The 21,042-nt window shown below is 44.0% G+C and overlaps 1 protein-coding gene across 8 annotated transcripts in view; it reads right to left on the reverse strand.

Moving 5' to 3' along the window:
* plxna4 (plexin A4) overlaps positions 1-21,042 on the reverse strand; it is a 633,380-nt gene that overhangs the window by 121,347 nt on the left and 490,991 nt on the right. For 7 of the 8 annotated variants that reach the window (XM_043714038.2, XM_087999382.1, XM_043714039.2 and 4 more), the window contains 5 exons: positions 17,734-17,885; positions 9,199-9,316; positions 6,812-6,948; positions 4,935-5,099; positions 729-822 (listed from right to left, as the gene is read on the reverse strand). In XM_043714038.2, the coding sequence (XP_043569973.1) occupies positions 729-822; positions 4,935-5,099; positions 6,812-6,948; positions 9,199-9,316; positions 17,734-17,885 (666 nt within the window). The remainder of the gene's footprint in view (positions 1-728; positions 823-4,934; positions 5,100-6,811; positions 6,949-9,198; positions 9,317-17,733; positions 17,886-21,042) is intronic. The other variant, XM_087999383.1, reaches the window with a different exon arrangement.

A 21,042-nucleotide genomic window follows, 5' to 3' on the forward strand; every position in this document is an offset into this window, starting at 1 on the left:
GAGGATCTGAGCTATAGGGAGAGGCTGAATAGGCTAGGGCTGTTTTCCCTGGAGTCTCAGAGGCTGAGGGGTGACCTTATGGAGGTTTACAAAATTATGAGGGTCATGGATAGGATAAATAGACAAAGGCTTTTCCCTGGGATCGGGGAGTCTAGAACTAGGAGGCATAGGTTTAGGGTGAGAGGGGAAAAATATAAAAGAGATCTAAGGGGCAACGTTTTCACGCAGCGGGTGGTATGTGTATGGAATGAGCTGCCAGAGGATGTGGTGGAGGCTGGTACAATTGTAACATTTAAGAGGCATTTGGATGGGTACATGAATAGGAAGGGTTTGGAGAGATATGGGCCAGGTGCTGGCAGGTGGGACTAGATTGGGTTGGGATATCTGGTCGGCATGGACGGGTTGGACCGAAGGGTCTGTTTCCATGCTGTACATCTCTATGACTCTATGACTCTATGGTTATGTTGTTCTCAGGTTTAGCCACCAAGTTTGGAATAATCCGTAAACATATATATTGTGTTACTGAATCTTGGGTTTAAAGCTTAAACATATTATGTACAACTATGGTCAGAGTCCACCAACCCTTATGGAACATCAGCTGAAACCTTGTACAGTCCTGACAGTAACGACCACAACACAGGTGAGTATCCTGTACACTGAGGTGAGTTTGGCATCTCTCTTTGATAACTAAGTCACAAGTAACCATCTGAGATGAGGTGAATACGTACATTGATTGTTTCCACACCATTGTGGTTAGCTCGAATCTTAGGGTGCTGGATGATGTCCAGGTTTGTTCCCCATACCATCACAGGTGTACTCCCACTGAGAAAGGGAAGGAGGAAAAAAAACCTTACATTTGCCATTAATAGACAAACAAATCTTCACTACATTCATTCTCAAAACATACACATCACCAGTAAGGCCAGCATTTAGTGCCCATTCCTGTACACCCTTGAGAATACTTTGGTGGTAAGTAACGTTTTGCGTGGCTACAGTGCATGCACTGATGGCTGTCCTTCAATGCTGCTGAGTTTGATCCAATGATGACGACTGAACATTAAAATCAGGAGAGTGTGTGGCGTGGAGGGGTAACTGGAAGTAGCGGTGTTTCAATGAACGTTCTATCCCTGTCCTTCTAGATAGCGGCGGGTATGGATGTGTGAAAATGCCATTAAGGAAGCAATAGCAGACACTGAGATTACAGTCACGTTGGGCTTGTCATCCATGTGACCTCTGAGATTGATAAGGTGGTAAAGAAGCTGAAAATGTGTTGCTGGAAAAGCGCAGGTCAGGCAGCATCCAGGGAACAGGAGAATCGACGTTTCGGGCATAAGCCCTTCTTCTGGAATGAGGAAAGTTTGTCCAGCAGGCTAAGATAAAAGGTATGGAGGAGGGACTTAGGGGAGGGGCGTCAGAAATTCGATAGGTGGAAAGAGGTCAAGGTGAGGGTGATAGGTCAGACTGGGGTGGGGGCGGAGAGGTCAGGAAGAAGATTGCAGGTTAGGAAGGCGGTGCTGAATTCGATGGATTTGACTGAGACAAGGTGGGGGGAGGGGAAATGAGGAAACTGGTGAAATCCGAGTTCATCCGTTGTGGTTGGAGGGTTCCTAGGCGGAAGATGAGGCGCTCTTCCTCCAACTGTCGTTTTGTTGTGGTCTGGCGATGGAGGAGTCCAAAGACCTGCACATCCTTGGTGGAGTGGGAGAGGGAGTTGAAATGTTGAGCCACAGGGTAGTTGGGTTGGTTGGTCCGGGTGTCCCAGAGGTGTTCTCTGAAACGCTCCGCAAGTAGCCGACCTGTCTCCCCAATATAGAGGAGGCCACATCGGGTGCAGAGGATGCAATAGATGATGTGTGTGGAGGTGCAGGTGAATCTGTGGCGGATATGAAAGTTTCCTTTGGGGCCTTGGAGGGAGGTGAGGGGGGAGGTGTGGGCGCAAGTCTTGCACCTCCTGCGGTTGCAGGGGAAGGTGCCGGGAGTGGAGGTTGGGTTGGTGGGGGGTGTGGATCTGACGAGGGAGTCACGGAGGGAGTGGTCTTTACGGAATGCTGATAGGGGAGGGGAGGGAAATATATCCTTGGTGGTGGGGTCCGTTTGGAGGTGGCGGAAATGACGGCGGATGATGCGCTGTACATGGAGATTGGTGGGGTGGTAGGTGAGGACCAATGGGATTCTGTCCTGGTGGCGGTTGGAGGGGCAGGGCTCAAGGGTGGAGGAGCGGGAAGTGGAAGAGATGCGGTGGAGTGCATCGTCGACCACGTCGGGGGGGAAATTGCGGTCCTTGAAAAAGGAGGCCATCTGGGTTGTGCGTTTTTGGAACTGGTCCTCCTGGGAGCAGATGCGGCGGAGTCAAAGGAATTGGGAGAATGGGATGGCGTTTTTACAGGGGGCAGGGTGGGAGGAGGTGTAGTCCAGGTAGCTGTGGGAGTCGGTCGGTTTGTAGTAGATGTCCGTGTTGATTCGGTCGCCTGAGATAGAAATAGAAAGGTCGAGGAAGGGGAGGGAGGAATCTGAGACTGTCCAGGTGAATTTGAGGTCGGGGTGGAAGGTGTTGGTGAAGTGGATGAACTGTTCAACCTCCTCGTGGGAGCAAAGGTATCGATGTAGCGGAGGAAAAGGTGGGGGGTGGGACCAGTGTAGTTGCGGAAGATGAACTGTTCCACATATCCTACGAAGAGGCAGGCATAGCTGGGGCCCATGCGGGTCTATTGCATGCTTGCCTCCATCAGTCAGGACACTGAGTATAAAAGTTTGCAAGTCATGTTCATAGAATCTCTACAATGCAGAGAGAAGCCTTTCAGCCCAGTGTTCTGCACCAACAAGCATCCCACCCAGATCCACCCCATTCCCATAACTCCACATTTCTCCTAGCTAACCTACACTAACCGGAGCATCCAGTGAAAACCCATGAGAACATGGGGAGAACATGCAAACTCTACACATTGAACCCAGGTACTGTGAGGCCGCAATGCTAACTGTTGCAGCCGTATAACACATTACGTAGGCAATATTTGGGGTATTGTGTGTAGTTCTGGTTGCCACACTTTATGGTGAGGATTTGGAGAGGTTGCAAAAGTGGTTCACCAGAATGTTGCCTGGATTGGAGTATATTAGCTATACGGAAGGCTGATACGTAACCAGATGGAAGTACATGAGATTATGTGAGCCATACATAGTGTGGATATTCAGAGTCTTTTTCCCAGTGTGGAACTGTCAAATACTAGGGGCCACAGGTTTAAGGTGAGAGAGGAAAAGTTTAAAGGAAATGAATGAGGCAAGTTTTTTTTTACAGAGGTTGGTAGGTGTCTGGAACTCATTGCCAAGGGAGTGGTAGAAGCAGATGCAATAGCAACATTTATAAGGCATTTAGACAGATACAGGAAACAGAGGGATATGGACTGTATACAGGCAGATGGGATTAGTTTAGAATGGCATCATGATTGGCACCGACATGGTGGGCCAAAGGGCCTATTCTTGCCTTGTACTGTTTTATGATCTCTGTAACACAGAAAACAGAACACACTTCCACTCCATCCTCAGTACAGGACGATTTCAAACCTTTATAAACCAACCCAGCCTCTATTACCAGACTCCATTTCCCTATCATGATCAGAGTCGAGTGACGAAGGAAGATCATTCGACGTAATAATTTAGGGAAGCAACAGATGGCTCTCTTAACATGACATCAAATTACATGGAGGTAGGCCATCGATACTGGGGAACTTTCTTTTGACAGTTGTGACTTAAGGTCTCAAATTGCAAAAGCTTACTGAAGCCACCGTGGATGTCATCCAGTCACTGGGACATCCTGGATTGTTACATTTCAGTGGTACAAGCAAAGCCCTTGACATTGTGAGGCAGCCCGTCACGGTCAGAGAGAGGGGAATTACACAGAGGAACAGTTGAAAGCTTGGTACAAGAAGCCCTGATGAAGCAGTTGTCAAGACCCAGTGAGATTCACTGGCATTTGAACATAATTAGGAATGAAACTTCAGTTTGAGAAGATAAAGGACAGATAGCGTGCAGTTAATTTACAAAAATTATTGCAAAGGTATCAGGAGCCAAAAATCTGAAGTATCTTGACAGAGGGGGATGGGAAGAAAGAGTAAACAGATGAGGTTGAGAAACAGGAAGGAAATTAAAAATTGATAACACAGTTATAAAGAGATAAATATCTTTTGGTTGTGTCTTTAGTTTGGGACTGTTTAGTCTCTCAGAAGCATGCTGATGAATTTATAATCTTTTTACGCAAATTCTTTATTTACAGATCTTTCGATCCATTCCTTTCACATAAGCTTCTGCGACCGACTCATATGACTCAGACATCATCACAATGTTTGCTTCTGATGTCAATCCCATTACTCAGCAGATGTTGGGAATGGACAGGGAGAGAATGAGAGGGACAGGGAGAGAATGAGAGAGGCAGAAAGACGTGGGAAGGGAGAGAAGAGGGAAAAGGTAGGGAAAGGGAGGAGGAGGGAGAGGGGGGACGGGACAAAAAGAGGCAAAGACAAGGGGAGGGAAAGAGGAAGAGAGAAAGAGGTGGGGCTGAGGGATGGATGGGGAGAGAGGGAGGGAGGGATGGGGAGAGGGAGAGAGGGATGCGGAGAGAGGGAGGGAAGGATGGGGAGAGAGGGGGGGATGGGGAAAAAAGGATAGGGAGGGTGACAGGGTTTGATAGGGAGGAAGGGGCAAGAGAGAAGTGGAGTGAGAAGGAAAAGAAAAGAAACAAAGGGGAAAAACAGAAACTGACTGAGAATGATTACTTAACATCCTTGCCCATCTATTAGTCTATCATACTGACAAAGGATTATACCCATTAACCAGTCAGTTCTCTTTACAGATGATGGTAACTATATTTTCTATTTCTATTCCAGACTCTCCATTTTTTCAGTGATTCTGTCAGTGGATACACACTGGTGGGCTTTATTTACCTTACTATACTCCACTCTGGTTCAACCTTCACGATGGTGGGATCGTCCACATACTCAAATAATAGTTCCTTCTCAATTCTCGCCTTGTCTACCCCGACCACCACGGTGAAGTTCCCTTTGCGTGGTGCAGAGGTGGAGTTACAAATAATTCCTCCAGTGAACCTCCTGTTAGGCCGGGAAATAGGAACACTGTCAAACAACAGCAACAATCTGCATTGACATTGAACCTTTAATGCAGTAAAATGACTCAAGGCACTGTGCAGGAGTATTATCAACTAAAACAAAATCAAACACCATCAAGCCGCATGTTGGCATAGACTCGATGGGCCGAAGGACCTGTAACTATGGCTCATAAGGAGATATTAGGACAAATGTCTTAAAACATGGGGTTTAAGGAGAGCGAGGTAGAGAAGCGGAGATGTTTTGGGAGGGAATGCGAAAAAAGTAGACTTTGGCAGCTGTAGTTATGGCAACCAATGATGAAGTGATTAAAATCAGGGAGGTTACGAGGCCAAAATTGGAGGAACACAGAAATGTGGGAAGGTTGTAAGATTGAAGGAAAGTACAGCTGTAGCAAGGGGTGAGGCTGTTGAAGAATTTGTAAACAATGGTGAGGTTGTTAAAGTTGAGATTAAAACTACAGTGAGAGCTCCACTTACAGCACTTAATAACAGCTTACCCCATCATTTGAGGAAGAGACATTCTTTCCTACAATTCTCCATCTCAAGATCAATTAGTCACAAATGATTAAAGAATAGATTGTAAAGTCTGTCACAAAAAGGGGCCATATATTCCTTCAAAGTATAATTTATTGTACAATAATGAGCATACATGTATATATCTCACACTTTCACACACATGCACACTCACACTCATACATTCACATTTATACTTGCTCTGCATTTAGGTTTGCTTGATGTGCTGGAGGGTTATTTCCAGATGTTTTGTCACCCTACTAGGTAGTATCTTCAGTGGGCCTCTGGGTGAAACACTGCTGCTGATTTCTGGTTTCTATTTATATGTGTGGGCTTCTTTGGGTTGGTGATGTCATTTCCTGTGGTGATGTCATTTCCTGTTCTTTTTCTCAGGGGGTGGTAGATGGGGTCTAACTCAATGTGTTTATTGATAGAGTTCCGGTTGGAATGCCATGCTTCTAGGGATTCTCGTGCATTCTCTGTTTGGCTTGTCCTAGTATGGATGTGTTGTCCCGTTGAAGTGGTGTCCTTCCTTATCTGTATGTAAGGATATTAGTGAGAGAGGGTCATGTCGTTTTGTGGCTAGTTGATGTTCATGTATCCTGGTGGCTAGTTTTGTGCCTGCTTGTCCAATGTAGTGTTTGTTACAGTCCAACCGGAACTCTATCACCAAACACATCTAGTTAGACCCCATCTACCACAGCCTGAGAAAAAGAACAGGAAATGGCATCACCACAGGAAATGACATCACCAACCAAAGAAACCCAAACATATAAATAGAAAGCAGGAATCAGCAGCAGTGCTTCGCCCAGAGGCCCACTGAAGATGTTACGAAACATCTGTTAGGGTGACGAAACATCTGGAAATGAACCTTCCAGCTCAGCGAGCAAACCTACATCCAGAACCTCAATCTGAGCTACAAATCTTCTCAAAACTCACTAATACTTGCTCTGTTTTGCACACACACACACACTCCCACACCCATACCCCCTAAACACACACCCACACCCATACCCCCCCGCACCAACACACACACACACATTTCAGCAAAAGGTAACATTCTCCACAATTTTGAATGAAATTTAATTATGTTTGCCTACTATCAAACAAACTGCACTCAAATTTAATGCTTCAACAACTTTAGGACTGGCTAATTTTTGTTTCTTCACCGATAGTCCATACCTGTTGAACACACAAGGCTGTTCTTCAAACATCACTGAGACATCGCTTCCGGCATCCAGGTTTCTGCCCAGAATAGTAACCATTGTTCCCCCAGACACTGGGCCTTTGCTCGGTGCCAGGTTGGTTAGAGTTGGGAGCTGAAATAAATTCAACTCAATATTATACAGGCGAAAGGTGCAATCAACATATTTATGCAGTAGGTACTCACATACTGAGATACAGTAAAATAAATAGCTGCTTCAAAGACTGAATATAATAGACTGGGTGAGAGTGAGAGAACGGAACAGGTAAAATGAGAATAGACTTCAATCACATTAACCTGGGTCACTCCATGTTCATTCTTATTCTTTTCGATAGATAATTTACAGGCTATATTCCAGTATTATATTTCCAATTGGATTTATTTTGGTAATAGTTTTAACCATTAGGTTGTTCCACTTTTCAAACAAGGAATATTTGCCTTTGATATTCATCAGCGAAGGCCAAATGAACCATATTGGTGAAATCTGGGCCAGGATCTAATGCAGCCCATCACGGCAGGAAAAATGGGGGCTGTACTAACTTAAAGAATGGGAGACATCATATATCAGTCTCCCAATGGCAGGGAAACCTTCCACAGTTAAGGTTGGAGATGGGAATTGGCTCTTTGGGTGGCGGGGGTGCAGGATGCCAGGCTCATAATGAGTTCTCGGTTAGGGTCACATATGCATCACTGGTTGGTTAGCTGAGTTGGTTGGACGACTGGTTTTGCGATATAAAGTGACACAATAACTCAGGTTCACTTCCCACACAGGCTGAGATTATTCCAAAGGTCCTACCTTTTCAGGCTCTCCCCTTATCTGAGGCATGGTGAACCTCAGGTTAAACCACCACCAGTCATCTCTCTTTAATGAGAAAGCAGCTCTATGGTCCTCTGGGACTATAGAAAGTTGACTGGATTTGAATTCTTATCACTGCACATTGTTCCATTAGAACGGATAAATTGAAGGATCAGATTTTTAAGCTTATCAGTCACTTTTGTAATGACTGAGTTGTGACTTAATGGAAGTTCACAAGATCAGTTCTGTCATATGCAGTTTTGTTTTAACACATTCTTCATGGGAAAACTCCTTTATCTTTGATTTTCACACATTTATTCAATGCTGTAGAGTAACATCATGTTGGACCCTGGTCATCACAATAGCTTATTGGTAGAGAGTTGGCTAATGGCTTCCATTCAGTTTCCCGCAGAGTGAGGGTCAACTGTCCTCATTTGTCTCCAGTATCTTCACCAAAGGCCTGGAAATCGAGGTTCCACCCGCTTTCACCTCCTCAGGATACACAAGGTTCAGTAAGACCAGCAAGGCAGTGGAACAGAGGCAAAGCCTGAAAGTAATAAAGCTAAACGCAAAACTGTGTTGGCAAAACCCCAGGGATATAGAGGCCTCTTCACCTAGCCCAGTACAAGAGATAAAGACCAGAAAGACTGACGCTGATGATCCTTCTTCCATAACCTCAGCATACCCAAAATCCCTTCACAGTCCATGAAGCATGCGCACTTTGGTTACTGATGTAGGAAACATGCCAGTCAAGTTGCCCATAAACAGCCCATAAATATGATATAATGAGAAACTGTTTTTAGTGAAGGTAATTGAAGGGTAAATATCGAGCAAACAGTGCGGAAGAACTCGCCAGCTCTTTCTTGAAATAATATCATGGAATTTTATACAATGAGAAAGTGGCGCAGTGGCTCAGTGGTTAGGCACTGATGCCTCACATCGCCAATTATGTAGATATAACTCCAGCCTTGGGGGGAATATTTGTCTGGAGTTTGCATGTTCTCCCCTTGTCGGCATGGGTTTCCTCTGGATGCTCCAGTTTCCTCCCACAGTTCAAACATGTGCAGGTTAGGTGGATTGGCCATGCTAAATTGCCCTGTAATGTTCTGGGATATGCAAGCTAGATGGATTAACTATGGTAAATATGGGGATACAGGGATAGGATGGGACACTCTTCAGATGGTCGGTGCAGACTCGATGGGATGAATGGCCTCTATATGCACTATGGGGGTGCTATGATTCCAAGGCAGATGAGAACTTGGCTGAACGTCTTATCTAAAAGCCGAGTACTGGCAATGCACCATCACCTCAGTAATGCACTGGTGTGCCAGCCTCGATTCCCCTGAAGTGGCACTTGAAGCCAAACCTTCCGATGCAAAGGTGAGAGTGTCACCATTAAGCCACAGCTAACACCTGACAGTTAGAAGGAGGCATATCGACTCATCAACTTCCTCTTCGTATAATTTCATTTCAACTCAAAGGGGACAATCTGTAGGCAGGGAGGCCCAGCGTGTTACAATGTGCGTCACATGGAAGCAACCCTCCACCTCCAGATCTCAGCTCACTCACCACAAAGCTGTAGAGCTGTGTCGACTTTGCCATGAACTCCTGCTTACACTCTTCCACACAGACCTCCACAAAGCCAGTGTGCTGATTATGTCGGGCCACTCCCATCTCACACGTGATCCTTTTGAGAAAACAGAGGCTGAATTAACACTGTTTAGTCTATGACTTGCACATCACAGTACCCCAATCACACAGAACAACACTCAAGGTCCAAATGAGTGACAAGGAGAAGAACATAAATAAGCTGAGAGTTTGGATACAATTCTTTGCAAATAAAGGCTGGGAAATACTAATTTCATGTATCACTGACCTGAAACATTAGCTGCCTTTCTCTCTGCACAGATGCTGTCTATCCTATCACGACTTCAAGCTCTCTGTTTTATTTCAGATTTTCAGTATCAACAGTAATTTGCTTTTGAGATGATTAATTTCCTCTTTTTTAATGTATCTACAGAAATATCAGCTTTTAAACACTTTTTTAAAAAATTCTAAATAGATGATTTAGAATGGAGCATTACCAGGACAAAACTTCAAGCAACTTGCAAAGAAAATGCTTCATTCCTCTCTCACCTTGTTTTATATTTTTGGTTCTTTCAATCATTAAAGCAGATCAGAGTTTGATCTGTGTTTCAAAACCCAAACTGTTTAATTTATTGTCTCATTATTTTTAATTTGCTGGGTCTCAGTTCTGCACTGGCTGATCTCATCTGTGTAATTGTGCATTCATCCTGTTCACAAAATGGCAGGGTTCTTGGAGTTATCACAATACTCCAGTTTCCATTCACTTGCTTGATGAAGGGACCGCGTGTGTTCCTCCTATAAGGGCAGGGGATAAGGAGGATGGGAAATCTGGGGATTTTCACACATGCCCCCAATGCCAGTCCAATGGCAGATCTCCCCTCCTCGTTTGGAGAAATGCAGTTGTGCTGTTAGTGTGCTGACTGGTTTACCATAATCTTGTGACCTCGACCTCTGCTATAAAGCCCTCTCCATATAGTTTGTGGCTGTAAACGTACATCACTTGGAAGTGCTGTCAGCGGAAGGTGGGTGAAAATGGGGGGATTTTCAGAGCTGTAAGAGAGGCAGCTACTGAAAGGAAGAGCAGGAAGTGAAAAAAACAACTTTGAATTACAGAGCAAGTCAAAATCAATGAATTCCTCCACTCCCTTCAGTTATGGAAATGAAAAAGGTTTCAGAAAGAATTGATCTTTTTTCTCTTCTCCACAGCAAAACTATGAAATGGCTATCAAATTAATTTTAACTAAGAGTAACAAACCTGCTATCATTGCAGACATTAGAGACACAAGCTCTCTCACAGCCTAGAGCTTATTGAGGAGCAGCAAAGTCAGACTGTAGAGATTTCAAAAGCTTTGAAGACTCACTTTGAACCCCATAATAATGTTACATATCATCAGTAGGTGCTCAATGTCAGAAATTAGGGAAGAGGTAGATAATGGATCAGTACATGACCATACTGATGCCTGTACCTGATCATAGAGATATGTGTAGCTGTTTCCTGAGAGGTCAGATGACTGAAAGATAGGGTTATCTTAGGCACAAGACGAGCCCTCCTGAGGAAGGGTTTTTGCCCGAAACATTGATTTTCCCTGCTCTTCGGATGCTGCCTGACCTGCTGTGCTTTTCCAGCGCCACCTTAATCTTGATTCTAATCTCCAGCATCTGCAGTACTCACTTCCGCTTAGGCACAAGACAGTCTGTCGTGAAGGTATGTCAACTGAGAATGCACAACCTTCCTCTCAAAGAAGCCATCAACATATGAAGAAGCCCTGAGGTCGTCCATCAACAGTTAGAGTGTATTAATGGGAAAACAGATGAAGCTTTGCAGTATGCTGAGAAACATTCAAAGTCACATGGAAACAACAGAGTGGGAAAACATGGAAAAGAGCCAGCAGAAAGATAAAGGATGGATATCAAACAATAATCAGTCAGAATATAGAAAGGAGGTGGAGGTCTTGGTGTCATGGTGCTGTCATAACAACCTCTCACTGTTGTTAACAAAAGAACTGATCATTGACTTTAGGAAGGAAGAAGGAGAGCATGTCCCCATCTACATCAACAAGGTTGGAGTGGAAAGGGTCAAGAGTATCAAGTTCCTCAGAATGACAATAACTGACAACCTGTCCTGGACCTTCTACATAGTTGCGTTGGTCAAGAAAGCACAACAACATCTTTTTCCTCAGGCAGCTCAGGAAATTTGGCAGATCTGTAAGGACCCTCATCAACTATTACAGATGCACCACAGAAAGCATTGTATCTGGATGCATAACAGCCTGGTATGGCAACCGCTCTGCTCAGGACTGCAAGAAACTACAGAAGGTGGTGTGCACAGCCCAGACCACCATGGAAGACAACCTTCCGTACATGGACTCCATTTACACTTCTTGTTGCTGCAGAAAGGCTGCCAACATCATCAAAGACTCCTCCCACCCTGGTAATGCTCTCTTCCAACCTCTTCCATCAGGCAGAAGAAACAGCAGCTTGAACACACACACCAAGAGAGTCAACAGCACCTTTCCTGTCATTTTCAAACTTCTGATTGGACTCTCTAACAGCAAATAATGTTGATCTTGCTTCACCCACCTCCTGTGCAGTGTAACCTGGATGCCTTGCTCTGTCTAAGCACCCTATGATGTGTACGTCCCTGTTTGCTGTGATCTGCCTGTACTGCTCGTAAAACAAAACTTTTCACTGTACTTAGGTACACGTGACTGCAATAACTCAAATCCAATCAAAGATTGTGAGGAGGATGTAGATGTTGCAGGGATCACAAAAACTTTGGGAAAGTTGACAATAATAAGAAGCTGTATCAATTTGCAAACAAGTGCTTAGCTAGAAAGAAGCAAAACAAGTTTGTAAAGATTAGAGAGATATCCACTGACGATTCTGACAAAAGCACTTTACACCATACAACAAGTTGGCATTGTCAGGTCTGAAGGTGCTAAATGGTTTGTGACTGCTAGACTGCTAGAAGGATGACTGCAGAAGGAGAGCATGAACTGAATGTGAAATGATAGATAGGCTCCACTGCTTTGAGCAGCATTGTGCTGATCTGTAGAAAACAGCTGAAGGTGGTGACACAAGTGAAGCCTAAGAAGGAAGGTTGGAGCAAAATGATGGAATGATACTGATGCCAAGAGGACAATTTAGACTGAGAGTCCAAAGCAGAATGAAGATCTAGAGTTCAAATGAACTGTACACATAAACCCATAGGATCTTAGTTAAAGTGATCTCAATACCCCACGCCAACCACTGAAGAGATACGGCCACAAGACAATGTCTTCACTACACTTGACAGGAAGGATGATTGCTAGCAAGTAGAGCTGGATGAAAACAATGGTTTTCTAACAACTTTCTGGATGTTATCTAAGAGATACAGATGGCTGCACATGCCATTTGGCATTTCTACTGTTCCAAAATATAGGCAGCATCAGTCAGTCAGTTGCCTTCACAGAGTGGAAGCCATTGTGCATAGTCAGCGAGTCAGTGGATGTGGAGATACAATTGAAGAAGCCATTGCAGACCCAATCTGGTGCAACTGTGAGACAGAGCCCACCAGATGAGCCGGAGGTTGAAGAGGAATAAGATGTAATTGATAATCCCTGAAAACAAGTGCCCCACCATACACTGGCAAGGAAAAGGACTTCACGCACACCCTGACAAAGTGAGAGCTATAACAGGGATGCAGCAACAAATCGATGTGAAAGCAGCATAAGGATTTATTAGATTGTGAATTACTTAGCAAAGTTCTTGCCTAATCTGTCATTAGAATGTGAACCTCTCACTGAAGTGGTATTGGTGGAAAGAACAAGTTACAACTTTCATGAGAATCAAAACAATTAGCAACAACCTCACCAGACATACGGCAATGTCAATAATGAAATGAACTTGCAATGCCAGTGAGACAGGACATGGAGCAACCTTTACGCAGAAAGACAGCCATGCAGCATTAACACAAACTGAGTGACGCTACACTCAGATTGAGAATGAGTGCCTAGCTATTACCTTTGCTTGTGAGCATTTTAATCAATAGCTGAACGGACCGAACAAAATGTCTGTGGAGTCCAACCACTAACCACTACGTAGTATCCTTCCCAATCTACTTCTATTTGCTGTGGTGCTGGAAAAGCACAGCAGGACAGGTAACATCCAAGGAGCAGGAGAATCCATGTTTCGGGCATAAGCCCTTCATCAGGGGCTTATGCCCGAAACGTCTTTTCTCCTGATCCTCAGATGCTGCCTGACCTGCTGTGTTTTCCCAGCAGCACACTCTCGACTCTGATCTCCAGCATCTGCAGTCCTTATTTTCTCCTATTTCTATCTGCTCCAAAACATCTGCAAAGAATGCTACTTTGTTTGAAGAGATACCATCTGGACATAACATACAAGCAAGAGGAACAGATGTACACAGTTGACAAACTGTCAAGAACAGCACTCCCTATGAACAATCTTTAGGAGGCTAAAACAGAGAGTGTGACATCTTCTGATTCAATGAGAAGCGACATGCTCTGGAACCCAGCAGGGACACTGAATCTGAAAACAACTCAAATGAATATTGCAACAACATGCAACTGTCTAACTGCTACAGGAAGTAGTAGAGAAAGGATGCTCTGAAATTATCAATGACAAACCTGTCACTATGAAACATTGTTGGATGTGTAGAGACAAAGTGATAGCGCAAGCTGACATCTTAACAAAGAAAATAGTGTCATTATCCTGAAGGAGATAAGATAAAGGGATTAACTACATCTTTGCCAGCCATCAACGAATTCAGTCTGGTCCAAGGAATGCAAAAGAAGTACTCTACTGGCCAAACATGAGCAATTAGTTTAAGGTTCAATGTCAGCTAGGGCAGCAATTGTTATAAATGCCAAGCTACGGCAACTCATGAACCACGAACAGCACATGACATGACAGACAAATCATTTCGAAGCAAAAACAGAAGTTGCTGGAAAAGCTCAGCAGGTCTGGCAGCATCTGTGAAGAGAAAGTTAACGTTTCTCTGAGGAAGGGTCAGCGAACCTGAAGCATTAGGTTTGATTTCTCGTCACAGACGCTGCCAGACCTGCTGAGATTCTCCAGTAACTTCTGTTTTTGTGTCTGGTTTAGAGCATCCGCAGTTCTTGCAGTTTTTAAATCATTTTGAACCATCGCAGCAGATGTCTTCACTTTCACAGAAACCCATTAACCCTTCACTGTTGACTACCATTCTGACGAATGGGAGTTAGACTAGCTGACATCAATGATGACAAACGAGATCGTAAAATGGCTGAAAGCGCGCTTCAATAGTCCCGACATTGGGATGAGTGCCAATGGTCTTCCACGCACCAGTGAAGAATACAGCCAATTCATAAAAGGTTGGGAAATTCAACACCACACAGCAACCCTCAAACAAAATGGCTGAGGCAGGAGCAACATTCACCAAAGGGGTCATAAAGAAATCAAGAAATTCATGCACAGACCTGTACAAGGCTATGCCAAAGTGGAGAAACATCCTGACTGTGAAAGCATAGATCATAGTTTACTCCAAAACGTAATGTCACGCCACACCCAAGTTTTCCAGGAGTGAAAGAAACTGAAGTCAGTAGTAATACCAGGAGTGGGTGGCAAGATCGAGATGAAATAACAGAAAACCAAATTTCACTTTGATAAAATTGCCATGCCTTTGCCAGAGCTGAGCTGAGCATTGGATAGCGAGAAACGTTCACTGCTGTCAACAAGAAGTCAGACCATGTGTCAGACCAGTTGCGTAGAGTAGTTGAAATTTGATCATACATGATGAATGACCATATGTGAATCTATAACCTCAATGAGCATATATCTTGTCACAATCACAGACACATACAAACAACTGGAAAAGTTGTTTTTGTTTCAATGCGGGCAGTGGGTTTCACCATCAGCACAACACAGAATGACCTTCAACCTGACACATCCACTGTTCACCACCAACAGAAACGGATCATCAACAACATTTGCCAAGACAAATGCACTCACCACAGGAATGATACTCCTTACAGTAGGTACATCATCCCTCGCAATGAGCAGGTACCAGATGAACAGCTAATGACAATGCGCACATGTGCCATGAGGAAATTACAGATTGAAGCTAATGTAGGCAAATCATGTTCAGAGATTGACAAAAATTAAACTGACTAGAGTTATCAGACTATTTTATTAATGAATTATAACTTTTCTTGTGACCAGGCATGTTGGATAACTTGTCACTGAAAATGGGATTGTGTATTTTTTTGCTTTTTTTAACGGATGCTGCTTAACATGACTGGCATAACTTGACTGGTACAAAAGGAGAAGTCACATGGAATTGCGGTGAGCTGGCAAGAATGATACAGAATTGGTTTAGTCATAGGAGACAGAGGATAGTGGTGGGAAGATGTTTTTGGAATGGAGGGTTGTGACTAGTGGTGTTCCGCAGGGATCAGTGCTGGGACCTCTGCTGTTCATGATCTACATAAATGATTTGGAGGAAGACAAAGCTGGTGTAATTAGTAAGTTTGTGGATGATACAAAGACTGAGGGAGTTGCGGGTAATGAGAAGGATTGTCAGAGGAGATAGCATGATATTGATCAGTTGGAGGCATGGGCAGAAAAGTGGCAGATGGAGTTTAATCCAGACAAACATGAGGTGATGCATTTTGGAAGATCAAGTACAGGTGGAAATTATACTCTGAATGGCAGAACCCTTTGGAGTATTGATATGCAGAGGGATCTGTGTGGAGAGTGTGGTGCTGGGAAAGCACAACAGGTCAGGCAACATCCGAGGAGCAGGGGAATTGACGTTTCAGGCATAAGCCCTTCATCAGGACTTATACCCGAACTCCTGCTCCTCGGATGCTGCCTGACCTACTGCACTTTTCCAGCACCACACTCTCGACTCTGATCTCTAACCATCTGCAGTCTTTCTCCGAGAGGTGAGTGTGTGTGTGACTGTGTGTGTGTGTGTGTGTGTGTCACAGTGTGTGTGTGTGTGTGTGTGTGTGTGTGTGTGTGTGTGTGTGTGTGTGTGTGTGTCACAGTGTGTGTGTGTCTGTGTGTGTGTGACAGTGTGTGTGTGTCCATGTCTGTGTGTGTGTGTGTGTGTGTCCATGTGTGTGTGTGGGTCCACAGATCACTGAAGATGAAAATGCAGGGAGATAAGGTTGTAAACAAAAAAGCCTATGGCATGTTTGGCTTCACTGGAAGGACATTGACTATAAGGATAGACAAGTTATGCTGCAACTTCATAGAACTTTAGTTAGGCCACAGTTGGAATCTTGTGTACAGTTCTGGTCACCACACCACCAGGAGGATGTGGATGCTTTGGAGCGGGTACAGAAAAGACTTACCAGAATGTTCCTTGGTATTGGGGATTTTAGCTGTAAAGAAAGGTTGGATAGTTTGTTTTCATTGGAATGCAGGGAATTGAGGGGTGACCTGACAGAAGTTTATAAGGTTGTGAATGGCATGGATAGAGTGGAAAGTATGAGGCTTTTTCGAGGGTAGGGGAGTTGATTACTAGCAGACTCAGATTCAAGATACGGGGAGGGAATTTGAAAGGAGATGTGTAAGATACATTTTTCACACAAAGGGTGGTGAGTGCCTAGAGTGTGCTGCCAGAGGAGGTGGTGGTACCAAACACAACAGCAGCGTTCAAGACACATCTGGAAAATTCATGTATGGGAAGGGAATAGAGGGATCCAGATCCTGTAAGTGACAACAGTTTTAGCATGGAAAGGCAAAATGTGTCAGCATAGGCTTGGAGGGCCGAAGGGCCTGTTCCTGCGCTGTACTGTTCTTTGCTACATTCGGAAATCTGACAGTCTCTGAACTGTTCTTTAGCTGGTCTTCACAATTATGAAGAAAATTGCTGGAGAGAAGATATAAAAGGTATTTTCACTGATAAAGACAACCAAAATTAGATGCCATAAATATAAACTAGTCACAAATTAATTCAATTGGGAATTCAGGAGAAACTTCTTCAACGAGAGAGTGTTCTGAATGTGGGACTTGCCAGCACAAAGTAGTGAGATAATGAGCATCACTGTAAGGAGAAGGTAGAAAAACACAGAAGGGAGAGAGAAAGAGAAAGACTCATGGACGGCGTCAATAAATTTGGTAGAAGAAGGTTGGCTGGAGCACAAAATCGGGATAAAACATGGTCACTCCTTTGTTTCTGTGCTGCACATTCCATGTCACTGTTGCTATAGTGATACAATAACATGGTGGTTTTAACAGCAACAACGCAACCAATAAAGGTACTGCATTAACATTTCACCTGCTGCTTGAACAGCTTTCTCTAGGAACACCCTTGCAGAGAGCTTTGTTTTGCTGGGGCTGTGGGTTAAAGCAGCAAACGCGATAGGCTGCCCAAGAGAAGGCAGGGCATGAGATCTCAGTGGGAGGGGGGGATAATAAATAATTGGACGCCACATGGCTCTTCAGCTCAAATGCTCCAGCCCAGCCACCCTGCCAAAGATTTAATCCGACAGCCCGCCAAACAAGTCAGCTTTAAACGTGGCTTACTGTTCTGCTGGAATGTAGCCCTCTGGCAATGGGATGCAATCAACTCCAGCCACATGCACAAAGTTCTCAATCTCCCGGAAACTCAAACCCAGGTTCTCCCCGTAGATAGTCACCTTTGTCCCACCTTCCCTGGGTCCTCGTATTGGGGTTATCTGCAAAAATATAAAGATAGATAAATACATAATCAATCAAGAAAGGCCTCAGTAGAACTCTGAAACATCATAAATTACACTTAAGTGTATGTTCATTTAAGCTTCATAGTGTTAAGTGAGAGTCAGAATGTGTGTGTATTTATATGTGTATGTGCGCGTACATGTGTATTTGTGTTTAATTGTCTCTGTCTCTGTGCATGTGCTTGCATACGTGTGTATGTGTGTCATGTGTATGTACATGCGCACTTGTGTGTACAGTGCATTTGTCTGTGTACATGTGTATGTACACATTTGTGTTTGTGTATATGTTGTGTGTGTGCATGTGTGTGTGTGACATGCACATTTGTGTGTTTACATGTGTTGTGTGTGCACGTGCATGCATATGTGTGTGCATTTGGGTTTAATTCTCTCTCTCCCTGTGCACGTGTTTGCGTATATGTGTGTATGCGTTTGTACATGTATATGTGCACATTTTTGTGTGTACGTGTGTTGTGTGTGATTGTGTGTTTGTGTTTAACTCTCTCTCTCTCTCTAAACCTCTCAGCCTATTCCTCTTGACTGAGTTTTTGGTGATCAGTCCCAAAATCCATGTTAGATTTTAATTGACGGATACTCCTGTGAACCTCCTTGAGACAGTTTAAACTATTTTAAAGGGAGAGAGGAAGAAAATGAGAGAAAAGAGAAGGAGATTTCAATGGATTCTAAGAAGATCAGATTGGAAAGGTGATGGATTGAACATTTTTTTAAAACTAACAAGAGAGAATGACTAAATGAGTGATGCTGCAGGGAACAAGATAATGAAAAGAAAACATACCAAAAAAAAGTACTATTAACGAGCAAAGGGTTTCTCTGGCACTCAGCCTGTACTTCCTGTGATCTGTCCTTTATTTCAGAGCACCATTTCACAGGTGTGTCTCTGTATGAAAGCCCCCCATTATTCATTAATCCTTGTGAGTACTTGTTTTCTTCGGAAGAGAAGGGTCAGGTCCATGACTGAATTTAAAACACAGATTAAAAGCTGGCCAAATAGAAAGCACATCTCAACTGTCACATTTCCAAGCTTTCTACTTCACTCTAAGGAACAAAGGGTCTCCCTCTCAGGGTTTATTACACCACCCCAGTGCTGCTTGAGACAAGACAGACACTGTCAACCACTTGCTCTCTGAAGAGAGCAAGATTCTGAGTCTTTAACCATGGCTTTCCAAATGGCCGTCTGCTTAATCTGGCTCAGAAAGGGGAACTCAGGTAATTTGGAAACACTGGAGGGTCTGCGGGTCAGCACAGGCACAGCGTGGTAAATATATTGCTGCATGGAACCATCCAGTTGGCACTCCCCTTGACCAAACAATGCCAGGCTCCCTCCCTCATGTCCTTCCTGCCTCCATTGAGAACTCCATGGGTATGGCACAGGGAGAATTTGAGTATCACTGAGAGAGGGTGTTTCATTCATTGTTGCTTTCCAATGAGTCACAAAGAAACTCTTTGACATCTTGTATTCACAGAATCGAGAATTGCTGTGGTGCAGAGGGAGGCCATTGGACCCACTGCCCCTGCACCAGCTCTTCAAACAAGTTTCATTACCAAGTGCCAATCCCCTGTTTTTCCCCCCTTGCACACTCTTTCTATTCAGATAATCATCCAAGTTCCTCCCGAATTCCTCAATCGAACTTGCCTCCACTATGTTTCCTATTCTGAGCAGGAACAGTTTCTCCCTACCAGTCCATCCAGCCCGCTCATGATTTTGAAAACCTCTATCTGATCTCTTCTCAGCTTTCTTGTCTCCAAGGAGAACAGTCCCAACTATTTCAATCTATCCTCATCACTGAAGTTTCTCACTTCCTAGAACCATCCTTGCAAATTATTTCTGCATATTCTCCAATGCATTCAGATCCTTCCTATAACATGGCACCCATGACTATACACAGTATAACAAGGGTCTTATACAAGTTCAATATCATATTTTGTTCATGTATTCTATGTCTTTATTAATCTGTATTGATGTGTAATTTATCCTATTTTAACAAAGAAAACATCTCTGAGGCTATTTTCTGCCCTTCAATGTGGAGATCTCATCATGCTGGAAGCTGGGGAACAATTTACATTGATGGACATGTTACCTACCCTACTCCCCAACTTCAGTCAATGAATCAGAAAGCAAATAAAGATCTCAGCCTCAGGGCAGCATCACACAAAGGATTCTCCAACTTGTCACAAGTGTGCATACTCTGCCCGGTTATAAGACTATTAAACAGGAACTGGTTTGGGAGGGGGTGGGAAGATATATTCAGGTCCCTGGAGACTACACCGGACCTGCACGTGTTGACCCAAAGCCCTTACTGGCAGTAAATTCCTTCTCCCACTCCTTCAGTACATTCAGTCATACTTCAGGGAACAGTGGTCCCTGAGCATTTTCAGAAACACAAGCAACAGAATCATAAGGAGGGCAGGGGAGAGAGCCCAAAGCCCTGGTCACCTTCACCATTTGCACCCATTCCGTCAAACATTGAAATCCCAAAAAACCTGTGATTAAATTCCACATAATCAGATTCAATCTTCTTTCAGAACTTTAATAAACAAATAGACTCCAAATTCATTGCCTTGTTACCTCTTCTTAAGCTTGCAAACTTTAGTTCAATCATAAAATCAGTCCTTCAAGTCTATACCAGTTTCTCAAAGCTTTCAAAGTGCATGGAGTGCCAGCTCATGAACGTCGCCTCAGAACTTACTGCATGACAATGGTTTCTCCAATCCTCCCTGCACTGCAATCTTATTGCACCAGCAGCTGGCAATATGGCTTCCTCTGGCCTAATCTTGCAAACGGTCCTCCTAGTTAGTATCCTGATCCTCAGCCTCATCCTCGTCCCCTGAGAATTGGCCTTGCTCCATTATTTTATCCACATCCACAACATCTCCCCCCTCACTCACCTTCGTCTATGTAAATTGTGAAGGCACGACATATTGGTGGCTGGCTACAGCCAACACTAATCCAATTAACTGGAACAATGTATGCCATCTGAAAAGCACAGAGATCTAAAGCCTATATTCCCCACATGCCTCACTGGACTTTCTACCCTATGGTACAAACTTTGTGAGAGTACAGTTTCTCGGAGTGACAATAACCTACAACCTGTCTTGGATTTCCCATGTAGATGTGACA

This window comes from Chiloscyllium plagiosum, unplaced genomic scaffold (assembly GCF_037043375.1).
Source record: "Chiloscyllium plagiosum isolate Xiang-an unplaced genomic scaffold, Cpla_swu_hap1 HiC_scaffold_23, whole genome shotgun sequence".
Taxonomy (NCBI): Eukaryota; Metazoa; Chordata; class Chondrichthyes; order Orectolobiformes; family Hemiscylliidae; genus Chiloscyllium; species Chiloscyllium plagiosum.